The following is a 23,311-nucleotide window of genomic DNA, read 5'->3' as shown; positions in this document are numbered from 1 at the left end:
TTTTAGCATAAGCATTAATCTGATACGAAAGTGATCTTATTCATGTACTTCACTGGTTTAACTGATACATTATGATTGTACAGTGTAACTATTCAACTTCTACAGACACGTTTGTGAACATCCTTAGTATATCTCTTCATAGCAACACGCTCCTATTAAGAGGATGAAGCTGGCAGATATTTTAGTTTTCATTTATCCAGTACCTCGTAAAGAAAATAGTAGCTTCTGCATCTGTTGTTTGGGGCTGGAGAGCATCCTGGACATACTTCAAGTCCTGAACCCCACTTAGTTCTGGTAACCCAGAAGAAAGCATCTGCAAGAAATTAAAATGTACAGTTTTAATACAATAAAACCAATATGATTTTACAGTGAAATGTCTAAAGCTCTTACACCCTCCAATTCATTTGAAGCTGCAATAAATTGCTAAATGCTGACAGCGACAGCCAACAGTTGCTTATCATCAGCAGTTATTTACCATTTCTGCTGAATTAAAAGCAGTTAGAAACATTCTGCAATGTAATTTATGGTATCATCTTAGTTTTAAATGTTCAGGAAACAGGTAGGTAGTAAGAAAAGCTTAAAAAAAATCCAAATACTACCTTCCTAAAAAGTACCACTGATGTTTCTGATTTTTAAAAGCATGCATTAAGGGTTTCTGCAGCATAAAAAGCACAGCATTTAATACAACCCAACACAACAGATCTATCAAGTTTCAATTGAAATTAATAAAATGATTACCAATGAAAGCAGGTTAAGGAAGAGGCTTGCATGTTTTCTTATCAAATTGTAAGCTTGACAACAGAGATCCACAAACAACTGAAAGCGAATAGTGGGTTTTTCACCACCATTAATGACATAAGCCATATCCGATGTTAGCACAAAAGGAGCTCGATCCCTGTTCAAAAGGCACAGAATTCATAACTTAATTATGAGATCTATCTATTCCGTTTTTCACGTGCTTCCTTCTCCCCTCCATCCCCACCCTGAGGTAATATTAAATAATCCATTAATGCCATTTTACTTTTTTTTGGGTAGGGTTCAGCTGCTTAGTGCCATCTCAGATTCCCAGCACAACTGCACAGTGCTGGACCTACAGCAGATCTGCTGGAGCAGCGCTTGGAGGCCAGGTTACCTTACAATGCCTTCCACTCCCCATTTCTCTGAGCCATAGCACACTCAAACAAATGCAATAAGCACATTATCATCTGACTAAAACATAGCTCCTCTATCCTGGATAAAGATTATCTTCCCCTACACAGAGGAGCGGTAAATAAAAACCTGGTGTTCACTCTTTTCTGTAATGTTGACATTCACTACTGGTTTTGTGAGCCAGAGTCTGTTCTCATTTTTTTCACACTGATATATTCAGATGACAATGGTTCTGATACTCAATTTCTTATTCTTTGATAAAGTTTACCTAACAAGCATGCAACATGTAACCAGATGAATATAGCTACAAAGGTGAAACTACACTACAGTTTTAACCAATATTCCTGGAAAAGTATGACACCAAGATTTGTGTCAGATGTGAGGCTCCAAAATATCAGTAAGAAGTTATATTAATCTTTTCCTGTACCAAAATACATAGTTCTCATATCTATTGTGAAGAAATTCCCATTCTATTCATGTGTATAGCACAAAGCTCTTAAGGAATGAATGCAGTTTGGAAGCATTGAAGTTAAATGATGTTTAGGAGACCAAATTCCTTATTTCAATCTACCATTAGCTAGAACAGGAGCTTTATTTGAAAGCTGTGCCTATGTGCTTTGCCTTAAAACAGTCCCAGAGATCAGAATATGGAAATAGGAAGCTGGAACCTTTTTCAAAACCAGTTTTATACAGAGGTAAGTTTGAATGCATTCTGGAACCTCTGTGGTTAAACTGGAAGATATTGGCTCTATAATGAGAACGGTAGATAACAGTAATTTAAAGCTAATGCTTAGACTTATAATGCTTATAAAAACATACTAAGAATCACTTCATTCTCTACTTCACTTATCTATAGCAAATACCTTTTAAAGCTACCAAACATTTGCGCATGACCCAAAAATTTTCCGAAGTCAATGTGAAACATATGCCCTGTGTTTCGAAGCATTATGTTATCATTGTGGCGGTCACAAATTCCCAGGACATAAGTAGCTACGCAACATCCTGCACAAGAGTAAATGAAGTTTTCTGAAGCCTGGAAGGGAGAGGAAAAAAAGTGAATTGAGATCAAATATCAGTGGGAAAACAGCACTCATATATTCAACAGGCAATCTTGACGAGAGTAAAATCAAAGCCAGATAAAACAGCCCCTAATTTTTTTTCCCAAACAGTGTGCTTCAATCAAATAGCTTTTCAAAAATCTGTAGATATCACACTTTCCAGCAAAAATGATTGCTTTGTTTTTCAAATAAATTAAAGAGGAGTTGAAGAGAAATCACAAAAGAAATGTTAGCAGAATAAAGGGTACAAGGCTTATTTTTCCAATGTGTTTCAACAGCATTGTAGCCAGAAGAAAACATGTTTGCTGCTTCTTTAACTCCATGTCCTTGTACGAGAACACGCCACTGCTGCTAAATTGGAATTAAGAACAGCCATCATTCCTTCCTATCTTCAATCTGAAGTGCATTTTTTCTGTATCCAATAAAAACTCAGGTTCTCAGGTTTCACATTCGATCTGGCTTCTTTTCAGTTATATAAGGGTTTTTCATTTGCTCTTTTTCAAGTATAGGAAAAACTTAGTTTCCAAAAGATAAAAACCAAAAATTTCAAAGGAAGACCTGGAATAATAATTTAATTCTTTCAAAAGATGGTATTTATCCCTTAAGCAAAAAGTCTTCAAAAAATAAAAACACTGAAGAAAGTTACCTTGTCATATTCCTCCTCTGTAGGATTATACTTTCGTAACCATTCTGCCAGGGGCTTGTCTTTAAAAGAACCTGTCACTCCATATTCCACTTGAATTTTCCTAAGTGTATCTGAAGCAGGAACAAGCTCTACCATACCTTTATACAAAATACAACAAAGTGTATTTAACCATCTCCTTAAGTTATACTGCATTTTCATTATTCAGTAGAACTTTCTTGACAGCAATGGATTTTATAATCTTAAGACTAGTTTCTTCCAAAACCCAGTTAGGTCTAAAAATAGTGCTATTAGTCTATTAAGCATTTCCAGACTATATTACAAAGCATACCATGAAACACATGTAGCAATCCAAGTTAGGATTACTTCACTACAATTAGTTGTGGCTGTTACAATGCACATATAAATTATATTTTGAATAATTACTTTCTACTACATAAACTAGTACTGGTCTATAAACAATAACTGCACAATATTTTGCTGCTGACATTTCTCATGCACTGACACTTGAGTAACCTGGTAACTTTAGCTGCTGCCAAGTGTTGAAACAAGCCAGACTGCTGCTCCAGAAATACAGCAGTGGGGTTTGTATCTGGCCTTATTTTGGAGATATCATTTACGAAAAATATTTGTATAGCTAAATCATAAACCAAAAACATTTACTTGATTAACAGAATTTTACTTCTCTCTTGGCAAGAGCTACTAAAGACAAATCTGTAATTTATACCCATTTTTTCTTTTTCACTTTAATCCTTCAAGTACTTGAGGAATGCTAATATTAGCAGCAACCAAAAAAAGTTAACATGCTCTGCAATCAAGTCATCATTCAAAGTAGGAAGAAAAGCCATCTGTTTCTCTAAAAAGCAAGTCTTACATAAATAGCTTTTTGCTTAAGTTTTGCCAACCTAAATTTCCAATGTTTCCATGTACTTAAGAGTTTCCATCATGCTGTTCTAGCATCTGACTGAAGAAATATTTATGCTATTGTTTATCCTCTTAAAGATCTTGTAGTTTCTATTGGCTGGCTCTAGAGAATAAGCGACAACTAGCAGAAAGCGTGTTCAAGGTGCAGGGCGGTATTTACACTCAGAGTTCTGTGACCTAGTTTCAAACCTAAAAGACCATATTCCCAATGAACTTTTACCAGCATATGACACCGATTCTGGGGGATTAGTCTGGGTCTGTGTGTGAGTGTGTGTGTATGTGTGTGTGTGTGTGAAGTTTTTCTTCCTTTTGCACATTTCAGTACATGAATGATGCTTCCTGACTCAACTGCGGCAGATTCCAAGTATTTCAAAAGTTCAGTTTTGACCTGAATACTTTATTCCACCATAACTAAACTTCTAAACTTTAAGAATCAGGATTGCTATGGCACCATTATCTTCTTGTCTTGCAGTATAGGCATCAACAGAAACCTTAGCGTTTATCATTATATTTAATTGTTTGCACTACTGTTCATTGACAGCAGAACAGATAATAACCTCAGCACTCAAGAGAAGAAACACATTTAAATGTAACTCAGCCATCAGGAAATTCAGAACAATTTAACTTGCTATATTCGAGTACTGAATTCCTTTCATGAAAGGCTTCTGGCCTTCTGCTGTTTCTTGGGATTTCCTCTGCACAGCAATTTTTCACTACCCGTGGGACAAGAAATTGTAGTGGGAGAGCAAAGATTATAGGTAGCATCTGGTTTTGCACCTCGGTCCTTTCCAGTTGAGAGACACTTGAAGATAACCATCCGTAGATCCAGTCCCTCCTGCAGCCAGATCTTATCCATAATCTTAATCATTTGTAAAGCCAACATATCTTGTCTCAGATCTTCTCCAACCTTAAATGCAAAAAAAAGTTAACTAGATACATAATATGCTTTCAGCAAAACTACACTGATTAATTTCTTTACATTTCTAGGAAGTGATACATTATGCTGCTTCTTCATAGTTAAGCACTTAAAAAGAGAAATAGGCTACATTTAAGCAGAATTCATTTTGCATTTTACAACCTGTTCAGATGTTAATTTCTAGATACACAGGAGCAAACTCACAAAATAACTAAGCTTATTGGTCTATGCTAAAGTTAATTGATACCAATGAAACAGCAATTATCATTCAACTTTTTTTCTCCAAGACACATTTAAGGCCTACCTTAAACATCACATTAATTTCTTCTCCCAGAGGGTCTGCATTTAGCAGTGCGACCTTCAGTGGTACTGCATTGGAGCTGAAGAAAGAACATGCCTACAAGTAGACTTAGTGTTAATACTCAAAAAGGACTATTCCTGCTAGCCCAGAAAACAAGACATTCTGACAACAAGCAGGTTTGATCCACAATGTGCCTATTCAGACTTTTCACACTGCACTCATTGCGAATACGTGCTTCCTTTGAATAAAGAGCCCTTTGGCTCCTATTTGCTGAATTCTTGTACAAAAGCCAACTGTGCTGCACAGTGATGTCTTACCCTTTTTGAAGGGAAAAGTGAATAAAACATGGATAAATATTTTATCAGAAGCTTTTTTTGAAACCTAGAGGATATTATTAAAAAAACTGGGTATATGCATGTTTCACGGTGTTTTCTCATTTATCTGCTTTCAACTACATACTTGTGATTTAATAGTTACAGAGGAGAAGGAAAGCAAGAGGAACTGTCTCTGCGCAAAGGATCAAATCCAGTGTTCACAGGCCTTTAAGTTCTCAGTCATGCATGATGATATAATCGAGGTTGTGCTTGAACAGACACTGTCAAACTTTGCAGAGTTCTGGAAAACTAATTTATCTGCTTCTCCTACATTATCACTTGCTGTATCGTCATAGTAAAATAAGGCTACTCTCTGCCCCCTGGATTCAGTGCATCTCCTGGACACAGCCAACAATGGGTAGTTTCACATATTTCACAGTATTTACAAATTGTTTGAACTTTCTAGCCTTGCTCAATTTTCTCTTTTGATTACTGTAAATGGATTTTTTTTTGGTGCACTTTGAATAGTCCCCTGCTTTACTATCACCCAAGATTGCTGCTCTCAAAAGAGACAGGGTCTGAAGAAATAATGTTATTACGGATATTTTTTAAAATACAAGTACCTTCATTGGTTTTACACAAGTATGTGTATAAATTTTATCTTTTCTCAGCTAACTTCACTGTCCTGTTCAATCAGAATTTTTAATTAAAACCTTGGCCTCCAGCATAAAGAGCTTTCAAGAACCTAATTTTTTTTTGCCTATTTGCAAAAGTTTTGCCTATATGTAATTTTTACAAAAAAAGCTTTGAATGTACAATACCTTAATATTTAGCTCTTTTGCCACAAGACTGGGGTTAAGAGGCAAACGGCATTTATTCTTCAAGAAAAATAACTGCACGCGCTCCATACCATTTTGCAAGGCAGCCTGCAAACAAACAAAAAAATCAGCACCACTTTCCTAACTGAAGCATCTGCAGAAAACTTCTCATCCTGAAGCTAATGTTTTAACTCCTCAGTGCCAAAGGAATGTTAAAAATTAAAACCGCTCTTTTAGCTATTAAAAATATATAAGCCTAGCAGTACAACACTCACATGACGAGTTTGTGGTTGGGTTTTCAGTGGGTTTTTTTCTTACTGAACCAGATGATAGCATCCCACTCGATCGAACTGTAAATTCATATTAGCACATGAACAGATACCCAGTACTTTTGCATAATGGGATAATTCTTCAGCAGCAATAGGTTTAAATCCAGTTCCAGTTTACTGTACACAATCCATCCCAGTTTCTTACCCTATTACCTCACACAATCTTATGTTTCAGATGACAGATTTGACAAAAACATCAAATTCATTAAGCCATTAACTTGTTAAAATGCTGAGCAATAGATAAATAGATTTTACTATATATTTTACATAGCATTTTATTGAATTTAGACTAAAGAGACAGTTGAGTGGATTGTTTTGAGGGTATACTCAGTTTAATCACCCCAAGTAACATTAAAAATACATACACACCTGTCGAGCAGATCCACTTGTTTGCTTTACTCTTTCTGCTACCATTCCAAAAAGCTGCACGAGCCTGGTCTGCTTTTCCAGCTCTTCCCTCAGCCTTTTTCCACAGACTGAAAGAAAAGCTCCAAGAATTTGCTCATATCTTACACCAAACTTTGTATCATACAGTGTATCCTTAAGAAGCCTGAAAGAAAGGATTTCAGTTAAATTCTCCTAAGGAAAGTACTACAAACAATGCAATACTAAGACATTAAAATATTTTAATGAATCAGTACTATATATATTGAAAGTTACTGATATACAGGATATAAAAGGCAAGAAATTTATGCCTCAGAGGTCTCGTCTGTTTTTTCATGAAAAAAACTCAGGATCTAAATTTTGTATACTCTCCACTTATAACATTAATTTTTATGAATTATGATATTAAGAAAGTATTTTTTTTCTTGAAATATTGCTCTTACAGTAAACACATTATGTGAACAATGGAACAAAGAACATCTTACCAATATAGGTAGTGCGCTACTCGAACGCTTCCCAGGGCCCGAGCCAAAAGAAATTTGACAAGAGCACTGTCAAGGTAGGTTTCAAACTTCAATGCCTAAATACAAAGAAAATTAGGTAAATTTAATTTGGTCTGGATTTCATTTTAGAGGAAGACTGAAATTTTATGAGCAATGCACAGACAGAATCACCATGAATCCATAGGACACACAGAATTATTTACTCAAACTGTTTTCCCTATTATGCATTAAGGTTATTAAGTACAGAGGCATGCAATTGCACTTCTGCTACTAGTAATCAGCAATTCCTTTGGGTTTTCAAGAGCAAAAAAAAAAAATACCAAAACTTCAGTGTATGGAGAAAGTCTTACTTGCACAAATTGAGGGAGGAAATCTGTTAACTCATCGTCGCTTAATGTCTCTATCCAATTGACAGCTGTATTTCGTACCTCCTGATCGGCAAACCTAGAAAGTCACCACAAATCCAACATTAAGTTTATTCTGTTCATGTAGGATTTTTTTTTTTTGAGATCAGTTAGATACAAAGGAATCGATATAAAGTCTTTAACAGCTCAGTAGGACCTACAGTTTTGAGGCCCTTCAAAGATACAAACACGTGCATGTTTAGGACAAACATACTAATTTCTCAAAACTTTAGTCTTGATAGCTTGGCTGTATATCTTGCTTTCTTGCCACAAATTAGATTTCAGAATCCTAACCACATTTGCTATTCTTTCACTACATGACTTGGTTAAGCCTACATGAATAAAGTACATATTCTTTAAAATTTTAAGGAAATATTGCTTTTGCTACAAGAAATACAGCAATATTTTCCACAAGAATGCCATTCAGAATCCTCTACTGAAAGAAGTAATATAATGCACAATAAACACACAGAACTTATTTACATTGTTTTTCTTACTTTGAATCAAGTAGTTCCAGTGCAGCCAAGGGTGATAAAGGAGGCCACTGCTGAAGCAATGAATATATTTCTGGAAGACTTGCCCAGTCCCAGTGAGGGGCACTAACCAATATTTTTGGTAAGCTACTGGTATGACTATGACAATAATGTCTCTTGTCCCACAAAAATTCTTTATCTTCTTTTGACAGCCTGCAGACGAAAGCATTTTAGTTTATAACATACATTACAGACCATCATCTGTATATACTCAATGCTTCTGGTCACTGTATACATACAGATAATTTAACACATGGAATGAAATTAAAATGGATATTTCCTCCACAAAAGTCAAACTGAGAAGCAAAATAAAGCCTCAAACATTATAGGAGCAGTTGTTCAAACTTATCATTTGGGCAGGACAAAAATAAGTTTTAGTATAATCTGAAGTAAACCAAGATATTAATGTTAGTTTGGTGCAGATACGTGGGAAAGGCTGCTAGAGAAGCTTTCATGGCCTATGAACAGCCACTGCTGAAACTGCCACTGCTCCCTGGGAATGAAGAACTGCCAAGCAGGAACAGGCATCCACAACAAGCAGCCAAAAGGGGAGCCACCTTAGTGCAGGAGAATATTATGACACTGGCCATGGAAAAGTACAAGTAAATTCATTAAATCAACACCATTATTTTGCAAGTTTAATTCGATCTCTAGTTTACGTCTCCACAGGTCTTCAAAATACACTAGAAAATATTGAGGAAATTTAAGAATAAATAAGTATTCCATATCCTAGCCACACATTGTTATATACAGAGAGGCCACAGCTAGAAACAGATGAACATACCCAATAGTGTTATCTTTTGCGAGAATGGCATGGAGACGTTCTCTCAATGGTTTTTCTAACGTTTCTATGGAATGATGCACAGTAGTCTTTGCAGCTTGGGGAATTTTGTATTCAATATCAAAAGCATGGGATGGGAAGTCAATCTAAAAAAAACCCCAAAAAAATAGATAAATATGAGAGTTCCCTCTTCCAGCAACCTCAGATGTTTAGATATCTGAACTCCCTAGTTCTACACAAATAACAATTTTTAGATACTGTTCCCTGAATAATTTTTCATCTCAATTCTTCTACATAAATACGATCCTTAAACGTATTGTACTTCTCAGAAGTGCAGTGAGAATGCTTAGAGTGGAGACTAATCACAGAACTATTAAAATTCACACCAGTTGTTTCAACCCAACCACCAACTCTGACCATGTTTTGGGACTGCTAAGCCATGCCCAACACAGCGCTTTCTCTTCCACGATAAATTTGGGCTCTGCATTTAGAATGAGAGGTGCTTATGTTCTGTAAAGAAACTGGAATTGCTATTGTTTGGGTCTAGACAACTCCCATCTCAGAATACACTTCCATAGATACATTTTCAAAGATGTTCTCTCCCAGTACTGATAGCACACACTACTAAGGCATCTCCAGTTTCTCTTCAAGAGAGTGATTCAATAACTGGCTTGTATACACTTAGAGCAGCTTTCCATTCCTTGCCCTTAATGCTTAGAAATGACTATTCTGTACTGGCTTTCAACCATGACCACAATATTTACACTCTTCTCAAAATGTTAACTGATCTGTTTCCACTCATGTAAGAGTTAAAAGTCACAATATTCAAACAAAACAGTCAGATCAAGTCAGAATTATATATAACCTGCAATACTATTCTTTCCATATTTCCTTTCTTACTGGCCATCCCTGACACATGATGTGGATGTGATGAGGTCCAGAGTTGCAAGAGCTTTGTCCCACATGTTAACAACCTGGGGAAAAAAGCATGGACAGGTATTAATGTCACGGTTTACTTCAATAAAATATTAGTAATAAAAGTACTATTAGAAGAACATCAATGGTCACTACAAGGAAACAATTCTAAAATATAGGCGCAGTGTAGGACGATAGTTCAAAATGAGTATGTTTCTACTGCAGAGATAATAGGAGGATAGTTCAAACTGAGTATGTGTTTCTACTGCAGAGAATAATTTATCTTATGATGAGTATTTCAACATGTTCAGAAAAGATAACAGGAAATCAAACTGAACTAAGCAATTTAGTTCAGATCTTATAAAAGGGAATTATGATCATCAAGTATCAAATGAATTTGTTTCTTTCACTGGATGTCTTCTGTACTTCAAGTCTTTTAAAACACTGCACACAACTTGTAGGTGGGAAAGGCAGATGAAAGAGTTCAGTGCTGACCCAGCTGACCCAGTTAAATTAGGTTCTCCCTAAGGGAGAAAAGGAATATTTTTGCCTCTGAGGAAAACACTGAACATACGCCAAATTCTTATACACTCAGGAAAAAAAAAGACATAGGCATATGAATATTATAGACATTGCTATTTGCCTGGACTTTCCACATTACTAGATTCTGCAAGCATGTATCAGATGATATTTGTGTTTGCCAGTTTATTCCCCGTATTAATACCATTCCCAATCTTAGTAAGGAACAACTGAGGATACTTCATATATCAGTTATATATATTCTGTTAGGCACAGAAAACTTCTATCAATCTTTAGAAATCAAAATACAGTCTCAGAAGACTCCTTGAAAGCCAAACCTTTAGTATATTTTGAAAGATGTTTTATGGGTTTTATTTGTTTCAAAGAAAGAACAGTTCTTTATAAGTAAATAGTGATTAACTGGGAGTTCATGATGCCAATAAAAATTCATAAATCACGCCACTGAAGTATAACCGAACAGCTTGTTCTTTTTAATAGTTCTCTGGTTTAATATACTTGCCACAGCCTTCTGTCTCATCCACAAGGATTTAACTGAAGATATTATTTCCTTAGCAATATAGTTTACAATTCTTTCCTTTATCATAGCCTACTACACTCAGTAGCAAAGAAGCAGTTTCTAGAGTTATGGGAATGGAGTAAGCTTTATATAGAGTAAATCATATTAATAGTTTTACCCATATTTTGGATACTTACCGCCTAAAATCAAAAAGAGGTAAAGAAACCTGACCCAAAATTTCCGGGCCTTTTCTCTGCTTATTTGAGTCAGGAGAACTCCCACTACTTTGATTTAGGATTCCAAACAAAGTCAGACATAACACTGATTCCAAAGGCAGCTGTGAAATCTGGATGGGGAAAATTATTCTGTAAAATAAAAGGATTGAAATTAAGTCAGAGGACAGTTGTTGGTCAGTTACAGGCTTATCCATATAATCAGCTGATGCCTCTTTACTTGAAACAGTTAATTAACATTGAAGAACAAGTGCTACATTTCCTTGAAATTTCACTCCACTTCATCTCCCATACCAATAGTTTACAAAACCTGCTAAATTACACTTCTGCACTGTAGCCAGATTTGGAACAACACTTTTAAATCTTTGTCTATTAAATCACATTCCTTACACAGTACAACACTGTCCAGCATAACCAGTCTTCCCACTCTACTCAATATGAGAACACATACCATTTCATGTTAGCAGCCTCCTCTCAGATTTAGTATCATACAATAGTTTCCCATTTATTAAGAGCTACTGAAAGCTACACTCAAATAGTACAAAAGCAGCATCCACAAAGAAAGCAGCTGAGTATATGCCTCACTGAGCAAATCCAAGTCAGATTTTTGTTTAGACTGTTTTTACTGCTTGAAGTTTAAATTTGATTTTCTGTAATACGCCAAAATATTCTATAAGTTATCACAGGGTATTACTAAGCCAGTTTCACTATAAAACACCACAACTATATTAAGCAGCTTATTAGCAAACTAACACATCTTTCACTGTAATACACTAGTACTTGCTAGCAAAAGATCTGACAATTAATCCCTTACATCATCAGGAGAGAAAAAAAAGTGGTTGGAGTACTCTCTCTGAAGGCAGCTATTCTAGAACCTGAAAATCTCATTCCTGGTCTACAATAATTTGTCTCTAGACTTTCAGGGTATTCCTCAGAGTCTCTCTGACCTTCAAAAAGTGTCAGGAAAATAGATACAGGGCAACATGGAGCCTACCTGAAGCTCCAGTTATGACAGGCTGCCTGATAACTATGAACTGGAAAAGAATAAGCTGTACATAAATAATTAAAATTATTTTTCCCTCTCAGTTATCAGATTCCACCTGCCACTCTGTCCTTATTCTACTCTGTATGCCCTCTGTTCTTCCTTTCTACCTCTTCCCCTGCCCCAAAAGAGAAACTGTAGAAGCTCAAACCAGACATTCTCATATGCTCGAGACAGATACTCTTAAGCACTTACTCATTTGCTCTCTTTATAGAAAAAGTCTAAATTAGATGTTTCAATTCAGATACAAAGTTGTTACAATGTATTTGTTAAAAATTCAGCATTGATGTTAGTAAAAGTGAGTTGCTTTTCCTTGTTATTTACATAATTTGAGCACTGCTTATAAGCAAACTTAATTCATCCTTCTTTAAGCAGCACAAGCTGTTCCCATTACAAGGAATGCTCTGGACCTTCCCAGCTCCTTATATTTGTATTAGACAAACACATTAGCACAGAGCACTAGTCCAGCATTTCCACTTCCACTTTTAAAATGAGTAGTGAAATATCATTTGGAAAAATATTTCTGATTTTGTCAGCAAGTCTCATGCCTTGCTCTTTCAACTCTTCAAATGGAATCAGAAGCAAGAATTACTTGAATGACTGTATTCAGCAGCCAGCTAAGTACTAGCTAAAACAAAACATTATTGTGAGTTTTAACATGCTGAAATCACTTACAGTTCATCCCATTTAATCAAGTAGAAGAAGTTCTTGTATGTGCCAACCTTCTTGGACTGAACAGGTTTAAACAGATCTTTTCCATTATGGGTCAGAGAACAAATCAAGTAGTATTTTTCATAGCTAGGCAAGGAAAAGAAAGTAAATTAAGCAAACAAATCTATAACAGGATGAATTTTACAATTAATAAGTTACTCACTTTGATACCCAACTAGAAGAAATTCCATGCGCAGCAAATATTGTGAACTGGAGATGTTCTGTGGCAGTCCATGCTTCCTTAGTGCTCCTACTGTCCCTTGGAGAAACTGCTGCAGAATTGCTACACGAATTCACGTGGAGTTGCAGAAGGGCCTCAACTGCTCTTGTTAACTGGTCTATACTCACTTTCAGAGGGTTTTCAGGCTGCAGTGAACCTAAATTAAATTTATTTTTAATGCATATCTTCCTAAACAGCGACCTGAAAGCACTTTTTAAATAAAATTCAAAAACTTTACTCACCAGATGAGCTCTGGCTCATGTCATCACATTTTAAGGATACCTACACAGTAAAGTTAGAGAAAATTTCAGTACCAAGAAACCCGTATTAATTTTCTGTTGCTCTTCAGTATCTTGTACAGACATTATGAAATATCTGAATTAGGCCCATGTTTGGATTTATAACACACATCTTTTTACTCAAAGTTCCTCAAGAGTTAACTGACAGCATCACAATTTCCATTACACACAGTAACTATTCACCAAGTTCAAAAGCTCATGTTTTGTCAAGTCACAACTACTTTGACAGCCTTTATGAACTCGTAAAAGACAAAGTACATTATAATATTGCTCAGGATACTCAAGCTTCTCTGGGTAGAGATAAAACTCAATCAGGGCTGTTATGCATGAAAGGAGAAGCTGATAGCTCTATTACCCAGTAATTAATGTCTGAACAGTTGTTTTGTTTGTGGCATTTGTTAAGGTATCTTCTGTAAGAGGAGTTACTATAAATTTACGGAATGAAAAAAGCCCAAACATTAAACAACTGAGAAAACTGAACAGCAAGTACTGTCATTCCATCCTATCTGCTGTGTTTGCATGTGATACAGCATTAAAGCAATGTCTAGTCTCAACAAGGACACCACTGAAGCCAAAAGGTGACAAACAAATAATGAGAATGTACTTCCTTCTAATCATGAAGGGCTCCATGCCAAATTCAACTTCTAATAAAACTAGAACTTTTAATCAAAACTAAGTTTTGATTGATCAAGAACAAAACCCAGTGAATTCCTAATACATCAGAGAAAGTCTAAGTAGTTTGCCACAACTGCTGGAGAAGAACTAAAGCTTTTCTTACACTTGTAGCGTATTAATTGAGCATCTTGTCAACATTAAATTTCAACTACCAAAAACCGTCATGTTCTTGTAAGAAAAAAAACACACAGAAACCCAGAGGAGGGGTGATAGGGGGTAAAAATCACATTTTTTCCCCCTTTCAGAAAAGCTGCTGTATGTCTCCACCGTACTTGTCAAGTAGTCCAAGTACTTTTGGATGACAGGACGCCAAACCGTTGAAACAGCACTACACATGTAATTTTCTACTTGACAATCTACTGGTTTCTTTCACTTCTTGGCCACTTCTTCCAACCACAAAACAGCTACTCTAAGGGGGTGGGGAAAAAAAAACCCAACAAAAAACAAAAACAAACAATATCTTACAGAAATTTTAGATGCAACTGGCTCCAATCTTTACAACAATTTCATTGCTGAAAGGAATCCCATATGCCTTCCTATACAATGGCTTAAAATGTTTATCTTCATGACAGAATTGCAGAATTTTACTGATAGAAAGTACCTTTTTCAAATTCTGCTGGGATAGCATTCTTTTTGGAAGTTATATTTCCACTGCAATCTAATTATTTCTATAGCTCTTTCCTACCAAAAAGTAAACATTGAAGAAATATCTCATACGTTGTTTTTCAATAAGTTTCCTTAATATGCCTTCTGCATTTCCCTGCAAGAATTTTAGTTTTCATGAAAACTATATTTATTTGGTTCCTGCATTTTGCAAGACTTCTGTTCAGTATTACAAATATATCATTGAACTGAAGAAGCTGAAATTAAACAGAACAGCACATGCATTGCCAACATAATAAGGCAGCAGGACAACAGAATTAGCATTACAAAAAGACAGCTTTTTTAACTGCACACGTCTCCATTTAATGACTGTTTTGGACAACACGACTTGAGACCAATTCTACTTAAGTGAACTGTTCACTGAAAGGCAGTTTGATCATCAAAATCTGTGCTTAGAGATTTTTATTTTTGTTCATATGGTCAGGAATGCAGAAGCATGAACTGTTAAGAGTTTTAAAATGCCATTGCTATTCACATAAGTACTGCACAGAAAATACATGATGCGAACTCCTCCTTTAAGCATAACTGCATTGACTTGAGAGGGTATGAGCTGGCTGTATCTGCTGTGACACAAGTCTGTAGGTTACAGAACCAGAAAACAGGATTCAAAAACTAGTTTTAAAAGTCACTATTTAGAACAGGACAGGATTTCAAGAGCAAGTGATAAATGCATTAACAGCAAAGAAATGTTAAAATAAATGGAAGATACCTGGCAAAATAAAAAACCCCACAACCCATAACCCTGATTTAACTGTTGCTGGTATTTGCAACTACCAAAGTTTATGAAATAATATTTATCAGTGTTAAAAAGCATATCGCAGAATGCAATTTGTAGCATGAAAGTTTACCTCAGCATTTTTAGTCCTTGGAAGATTAACAGCCCTCCTCAGCTTCTTCACCGATTCCGTTATTGCAGGAGTCTCTACACAATCCAACGTAGAACAGATTTTTCTGACAGTCTTAATTACGTGATCTACTGCTTTATGTCGGTTCTAATGAGGAATGTATGAAAGAACAGATTGATCTGATCACAGTTGCAAAATGCAGTATTACTTTAATATTTTTTTCCCAGAATGAATTGTCAAGAAAATGTCATTATGGGATGCATCTCTCAGTTACATTAAACTGCAGTGTAATTATTTGACTGAACAAAAACCTCAGTATTGAGACCTTCCTTATAGCTCAGTTATGAATGCCAAAATCATAGGAGTAGCATGGATTTTAGAATGGTGTTCTGGGACACATTAGGAGATTTCCAATGATTTTTCCATTAATTTGTAGACAGACAAGTACTTTCTAATGAGATCTTAAGCTCAAATTCCCTCATGGCATAAAAAAGTGTAGTTCAAAAAAGGATATTAAATTAGTGTGAGGAAGGAATACTACAGAGGCAGTGTTTCAATTTCAGGCCTCTTAAACATTATACTTACACTGCAGTATGGCTTCCATAATGGAACTTTACTTCACTTTGATGTACTTTCGAAAAAAGTTTGTGACAATTTTTGTCTTGCATATTATTTAATTAAAATGGTTCTTCCAGATGAAGCAACTGCAAGCTGTCATCTTGAAGAAGGAAAGGAAGGTGGATTGTACACTTAACAGGAATCTTTTTCAAATTAACAGATCAGCTTCTTATCAGAGAAGGAAAATGCTGGTAGGCTGCTTAAGACAAAGTTGAGATGCTCCTAATATTCCCTTCATTTGTCTCTTGAAATAGAAGAAAAGACATAATTTACATCTAAATAATCCTAGGTTTCTTGATACCTTTTTTAAATATAAGCAAAATCTTCATCCAATTTTAAAGAACACATGTAGAAAATTAATAAGACTTGCTTCAAAGATCTTTACTTTTTAAAGGCTTTATGTATCGGTTTCTTTCAGAGTCACTTATGAGCATTTACAACTAAGTAAGAGAGATTAGTGTAACAGCCTCTTGGCAAAACGTAAACTGATTCCGCATCTCCAGCCCCCCAGACATATTCTCATAACCTTCCTACACATGGACAGCAAGGAAGCCATTTGAATCAAAAAGTTTTGGGATTGGGAGTTATCTAGCAACAATTAACTTTGTCCTGGTAAGAAAATAACCATAGAAGTCAGAAGACATTGTAAATATTTAATCCATGCTTTCAAAGCTAACACTTTAAAGACAATAGCAGATGTTTTGGCACATGAAAAGGAAAATTTCCAGGATTTTTCTCATAGATTCTCAAATCAATCTCAAAAAGACAATAGCTAACTTTTAAAGTGTCCAACAACGTTAAGTCAAAGGCTATAAACAAGTTATTTACACATCACCCTGCTTCACTTTGATGATCAAGCTTCAGCTACTGAATATGTACAGGAGTCCACTTCTGGGAGAAAAAAATTTCAAAGGCAGCAACTGCCGATATTGAAACCTAATCATCAACAGCCACAAGCTACACCTCCCATCCTCCAAAAGACTATGGAAAGAGTAGAACATAAGCCTGAATTAAGATGTTTTGCATTCCTCAGCCTGTGAAACGACTATTAAACAAGCTGAAGCAGCTGCAAGAGCAAAGCAACAAAAACACCGTATCAAAGAGCAGTAACATCTTGCACTTCTACAAAAATATTGTGTTCAAAGCTACCCTTGAGAATGGTGAATCACCATTAAGGGGATTAAATAACATTAAGAGAATATGTGAATAGCAGACATCAGCTTGGCCAGAGCTGCACTTCTAGAGAGGTAAACAAACAACAGAAACGAAAAATATTGTAATTAAATCATTCATTTCACAACTGTTCCTATAGAAACTGTTTAAGAAACGTAGTTAGCTGATGTTCAAGAATTTAAGTTTCCAAGTCACATCACTATAAGGAGTTAAACTAAGACTTTCCTTTTAGAAATTAGTAAAGCAGGTTATATTCCGGTAGCTTTTGCATTTGGGAAATTACTCCCCATGCAAGCTGTTTTAAGCTACCTATCATACACTAACAGTGACAATGGTTTTGACAGCGTATTTTAACTTAATTCAACAGTGCAGAATAAGATTTTACTACACTTCGTGTAAAACTTACTCATATGTTCCAAACATACTTTAACTCCCATTGTACACAACTATTACTGCTCACTTTTGTGTAGTTTTTTGTCTGTTACCAATATTTCATCCATGGCTGACAACTGATGTAGTCAGGATTCAGACCTTTTCCCTCTTCCCCTAAATGAACAGTCTCTTCCAGCACTTTTGAGGAAAAGGTTATTTTGCACCCCAGGACTTGGAAGATACATTTCTAGTTGTGACAATAAGGTAATAAATAGCTTGCAATAAAAGCCAGGCAGAAAAGCAATATAATCCATTATTCCAAATTTATATTTGTCAGCTTATTCAGATCTCAGTTTCCCCAAGAATACCTGCTAGGCTTTTTCCAACCATCTCATTAGTAAACTTTCTCATGCTACCTTTGGTTCAGCAATAATTTACAATTCCCTTACCTCATTTCTAAGAGCTATGTTAACTTGCTTGTGATACACATCAAGAAGCTCTTCAATAGAAGATCTGCAAGAAATTGTAAATATTGAACGCAAGTGCATGAAGATAACATAACCTTGGACAGAAATGCAGCACTAGGCTTGATTACTAAAATAACCACGTAATATTACCTTATAATAGGTTCTCTGAAAGGCTTTTCTACTTTGTAGAGGTGTTTGGTTAGATGTATGGGTGTTCTGTCATCATCTTCCTGCAATAAAATACTAGATATTAAGTCCAGTTCTCACCTTTCTCTAGTTCATAATACTGTTTTCAAGTTCAGCACATTTGCAATATTTTTCCAGCTGTAGTACTTAGTCTAGTAAGACAGATGATACATATTTATTTGCCTTTTAAAAACTTAGTATGTATTTCATTTCCTCTTAGTATAACACAAGTCCCAACACCAATCAGACATATAATTTGTTAATCACATAGAAAGGTTACACTTCAGATCAACCAACTCTGATGCAAATCCTCAACATCTTGATTTATATTGCTGCTGCAGTTTAGGAGGTACGTACTGTTCGTGCCAGATCTCTGCATATTACACTATGGGTCAAGAGCTGCAGTTTGATTTCTGTGTCCCACTTCCGACAGTTTTGAATATACTCATGACTTCCGATGCAGTGCTTACTGTTAAACAAAAGAAAGCTATAGTTACACCAAAAATAGGCAGCATTTTTAAGAAAACTCACATACTTAAGGCAACCTGTTGGCTCAAAATAAGGAAATGGTGAATCAACCCCCCACATCATACTTCTTGAACTGATTTTTACTTCAGCAGAAGTTTTAGTGTTCTTTTACAGATACCTATACTTTTGCTAAAGCTCTGAACTACTGTGGCTGAAAATGAAACCAAATATTTTAACCCACAAAACTAATAGGGATTTGTAAACCATTAGTTTTGAAAAAAAAATAAAACAAAATAAAAAAAATGCCCCAAAAAACCCAGAGGTTACTTCAGTCTACTAGAATTTATCAGTAGATTTTTTTCCCTGGTTGCTGGAATTTGAAAAACAGCTGGAAACTACAACATCTGTCTACAGAAATGCTCTAGAAAACTGCATCTGAAAAAGACTGTTTGCGTTCAACACTACAGATGGCAGAGCAGGACAGATTTCTAGGAAGCTGTTGAGAACCTACTTTGCTGTATCCCAGAACAACTCTAAAGACTTCTGATCTCTGTGCAAAGTGTGACTCTCCTCCATTTAAGATTTCTGCTTTCCCACATTTAATTGTTAAAGATACGCTTTCCAGTAACTGCCATAAAAACTCGTGAAGTTAAATATTAATGAAAAAGAGTCTGCTTACTTCTGTAAAACTTCTTCTTGGCCACAGACCTTCAGGATGTAGCTGCCAATGTCCACTTCATTCAAGTCATCATGCACCCAGCAAAGTGCCTGCATTATTATAAGCTCAACAGGGGAACTCACTGTTCAAATAAATTACATCTTAAAGTTAAATATAAATCTATAACAAAGGATATTCACTCACAAACTGTAGTTTTTAAATGAAATTTATTTTATACCAGTACGGAAAAATCTTATGCTTCTATAATGTCCTAAATTTTATAGTTTGAGAGCTTCACTGCCCCTCCCCCTGCCCCAAGAAAGGCATCTTGTAAAACCTGTCTGTAGTTTAAGAACTCAATAAATCCTTTTAAAATTAGGGTACAGTATAGTCACTTGACTAAAAGTACAAAAATCATCTGCAGTCTGTTTTCCAGGAGTTTTTAATGAGGACAGCTTTTTATTAAATATAAATTTTACTTATTTAGCAAAGGCCTCAAATAGCTAAGTGATCCCAGAGCTGCTTCAAGTTTAAAAATCATTAGCTGAAGAGTCCAAGATGGAATTTCCCTATTTGTTCTGGTTTTGAGGGAGTACCAGCTGTAGCAGAGGCAAATCCTACTGAAAGTCCTTTTTTCTTTTCCCCTTCATCTGTCTAGGGCTGTTTCCGCATTGCACAGATCAGATTTCAGTAAGCATCACCAGAACTTTGCAAAAAGCAGCTCCTAACTACTGGTACTTTCACATCAGGCTACAGACACTTTTTTGAAAACTGTCTCCTTTCCATCCAGCAACTACACAGCAAAAGAAATAATCCCAGTCAAACCCAAAATCTATTTTCACACAGCAACCAGCTGTCACTAATGGAAAATACATGGCTATGTTTTAATACTACAAATGTTTTAAGTACAAAACGCTCTCCACCCCTCACTCATAGTTTCTGATCTTCCTCTTTAAATAATTTGCAAACAATGTCACTAAGTACCTCAAAATTCCGTAAAAAACACTGCATAAAAGAATTTATTTCTCCATCAGTACCTTTCACAGTATTTTTGTTGTTGTTTTTGTTTCTGTTTCTTCCCCTCCCCCCTCAGGACCTTCCCAATTATCCCCAAACCTTTTTCTTTTAAAGAGAGAAATGTTACTACTATGGTAATGCTACAAGTGCTCCATCTCATTAACAGATGACTAATTATTACAAGCATACAGGTATTTGATAGCATATGAAGAATGAGTATATGGAATTTAAGAACAAAGAATGATAAGTATGAATTCAGAAATGCTCTTCAACTCATTATTAAGACTATTTAAGTTGTACTACCTTCAGCAGAAGGTTGATTGGTGGTTGATACAGAAAAAAGCTGCAATAACAGTTTAGGAGCCATAGTCACAGGCTGCATTGGCAAAGCTCTGTCAGCTCTGCAAAGCCTAGTGGAGTAATGCAAAGATAACGTCACCACCTTTTCACCCACTCTCTGTCTTATTGGAAGACTCATTTCTTGCTGACACGGAATCATTGCTCAGGGAGACTTGTACTTCCGTGTAATGCCTCACAAACGAATACAAAATGAATAGGTGTACCCAAATAAGCTCTAAAGTTCACCTGTTTCCCTCCTGAGTCCTTTCTATACATTGAGTCGTCAGAACACTGAAAGGCTGCAGTTCCTTCTGAGCAGGACTGGAAGCCATACTGAAGTACTTCTAGCATTACAATGCTAAGGTATGCAACAATTTCACCAAGACCAGAAGAAATTAAAGGAAGACAGTAACTGTAGATATGTCTATTACTAGTCACATATGAGTTACCCCTAACTCTTACTAACTACAGAAGACAAATAGTTTAACTGTGACTAGTTTCAGCATCAGAAAAAGGAAAAGAGCACAAAGAATAAGATATGTGAGGCTAGAATGCAAAATACATTCCAAGGTATGCACAAAACTCCTACAAATAAAGAGCTGAAGTCATAGCATTTTGGTTATGGCACAAAAGCCTTTTGTAGGAAAGGACTAAGCCTGTAATATTAGTAAAGTGTAATCTTAAGTATGAAGAGCAGAAACCCTAGGCTACACCTACAGTCCATCTAGTTTCTTAACAAAAGACTACTAAATCACAGCAGAATAACTATAAGGCACAGCAAAACAATAATGAAAACACTTATTCATTGAGACCACTTTCCAGTAGTGCAGCTAGTTCAAGTGAGTAATAAAGCAACTGCATATCTTTTGAGAACAACCCACTGTGAAGCATCTACACTGTCACAGAGAGACCCAAATGATAAGAACACGCTATAGCACAGACCCACTATCAGGTGACACAGTCTGGGAATGGGAAGCTTCTCACAGGGGCCAAGAGACTACAGCAGTATAAAGGCTAAAAATTTAGTTGCTCCTGAGGCCATTTATTATCAGTTATTTTATCATAAAGAACTGCCAGAAGTTGACACCGTCCAGAGTTACAGCCTTCAACACAAACATACTGTGCAGTCTTGACTGCACAGAGAATACGAATTTATGTGCAAGAACAAGGCAAACCTAGTAGTTCCACCTCAAGCTAATACTCCTGGGTTACCCACAAAACTGGGCCAGATAGTTGTGGCACACTGCAACAGTATTTTTTTAGTGTTTGTGTTCATAAGCACATATTGAAGTCAAGTAATAGATGGTTTCAGTGTTTATTCTTAAAAGCAAATTGTCTAAATTTTTAGATGGCCTGCAAGAGTTTATTTAAACATGTTAACACTGTTGAAATAAAAAATTAAAAGTTAAGAATCTCAGTCCTGGTGTCATCATTCCCTTAACTACCACAAAGTAGGTCAAAACATTGAAAAACTGTTTTAACATTCTCAGCCATGGATCAAATAGTGCTTCTGGTTTGCTTGGCTTTTCTTTTTTTTAAAAAATGTTTCACTTTGTCAGCTTCTAAATATTTTCTGATGGAGGCACTGACCCAGATTTAGGTTATTTCTTCAGTTACTTTTTCCACATTCCCCACAAGCAATCCACATACCTGACACCTAGGGATTACAAAAACCGCAAGCCTTTGGCCTAGACTGAGCATACAGTCTTAACCCATCATTACAAGTCTTACAAGCAAGCTCCAATTTAAAAAGCAGAAACATACCATCACACGTAAAAGTTACTGGTTGCTGGAATTCTTCGATTTCTATAGAAACCTTGATACTGGCACTCTCCCCACTTATATTTCTTTGCAGCATGACTGGACTCAGCACAAAGCCTGGATTTGTTTGCTGATTAGTGTACGGAAACTTGGTCCTCAATCTGTAAGTAGAGAAGGTTTATGAAACACTGCAATGGATAAGTCTAAGACTAAAGCAAAACATGGTAATAACCACAAGGCAGAACAGTAAAGACTACCTTTTGCTCTTTACCTAAACTGTATGTGCAAAACACCATTTAACTTCTGCACTCTCTAGAGAACACTGCCAACAATAATTATATAAGTAGTAGTTAGAGGGGGAAAAAGCTCTAGCTTATAATTAGGCAGGTTTTCCACATAGCTTAAAATACTTAATAGGTCAATGCTTACAGGACATATCTAGCTTCTGTCGAAGATAAGCTCTAAACCAATTTTTTAAAAGTTAATCCATGGCATTTGCTAAAAATAAGTTTTGAAAAGGGTGATTTATTTTATGTATAATATACCACAGAACCCT

At 35.8% G+C, this 23,311-nt stretch overlaps 1 protein-coding gene across 4 annotated transcripts in view; it reads right to left on the bottom strand.

Annotated features, from left to right (window-relative positions):
* PIK3C2A (phosphatidylinositol-4-phosphate 3-kinase catalytic subunit type 2 alpha) overlaps positions 1-23,311 on the bottom strand; it is a 49,730-nt gene that overhangs the window by 8,430 nt on the left and 17,989 nt on the right. For all 4 annotated transcript variants that reach the window (XM_080345076.1, XM_080345077.1, XM_080345078.1 and 1 more), the window contains exons 4-26: positions 22,759-22,916; positions 19,660-19,780; positions 18,870-18,981; positions 18,477-18,556; positions 18,309-18,372; positions 15,700-15,843; positions 13,457-13,496; positions 13,158-13,371; positions 12,959-13,081; positions 11,206-11,373; positions 9,923-10,031; positions 9,061-9,203; positions 8,241-8,429; positions 7,690-7,783; positions 7,322-7,416; positions 6,822-7,002; positions 6,127-6,231; positions 4,995-5,087; positions 4,552-4,681; positions 2,854-2,990; positions 2,013-2,182; positions 739-895; positions 204-313 (exon numbers count right to left, since the gene is read on the bottom strand). In XM_080345076.1, coding sequence (XP_080201202.1) covers positions 204-313; positions 739-895; positions 2,013-2,182; positions 2,854-2,990; positions 4,552-4,681; positions 4,995-5,087; positions 6,127-6,231; positions 6,822-7,002; positions 7,322-7,416; positions 7,690-7,783; positions 8,241-8,429; positions 9,061-9,203; positions 9,923-10,031; positions 11,206-11,373; positions 12,959-13,081; positions 13,158-13,371; positions 13,457-13,496; positions 15,700-15,843; positions 18,309-18,372; positions 18,477-18,556; positions 18,870-18,981; positions 19,660-19,780; positions 22,759-22,916 — 2,937 coding nt within the window. The remainder of the gene's footprint in view (positions 1-203; positions 314-738; positions 896-2,012; positions 2,183-2,853; positions 2,991-4,551; positions 4,682-4,994; positions 5,088-6,126; positions 6,232-6,821; positions 7,003-7,321; positions 7,417-7,689; positions 7,784-8,240; positions 8,430-9,060; positions 9,204-9,922; positions 10,032-11,205; positions 11,374-12,958; positions 13,082-13,157; positions 13,372-13,456; positions 13,497-15,699; positions 15,844-18,308; positions 18,373-18,476; positions 18,557-18,869; positions 18,982-19,659; positions 19,781-22,758; positions 22,917-23,311) is intronic.

Source organism: Nesoenas mayeri (genome assembly GCF_963082525.1).
Source record: "Nesoenas mayeri genome assembly, chromosome: 5".
In the NCBI taxonomy this organism is placed as follows: domain Eukaryota; kingdom Metazoa; phylum Chordata; class Aves; order Columbiformes; family Columbidae; genus Nesoenas; species Nesoenas mayeri.
Note: the sequence above shows the minus strand (reverse complement) of the source record. Positions and strands in the feature narration are given on the sequence as shown.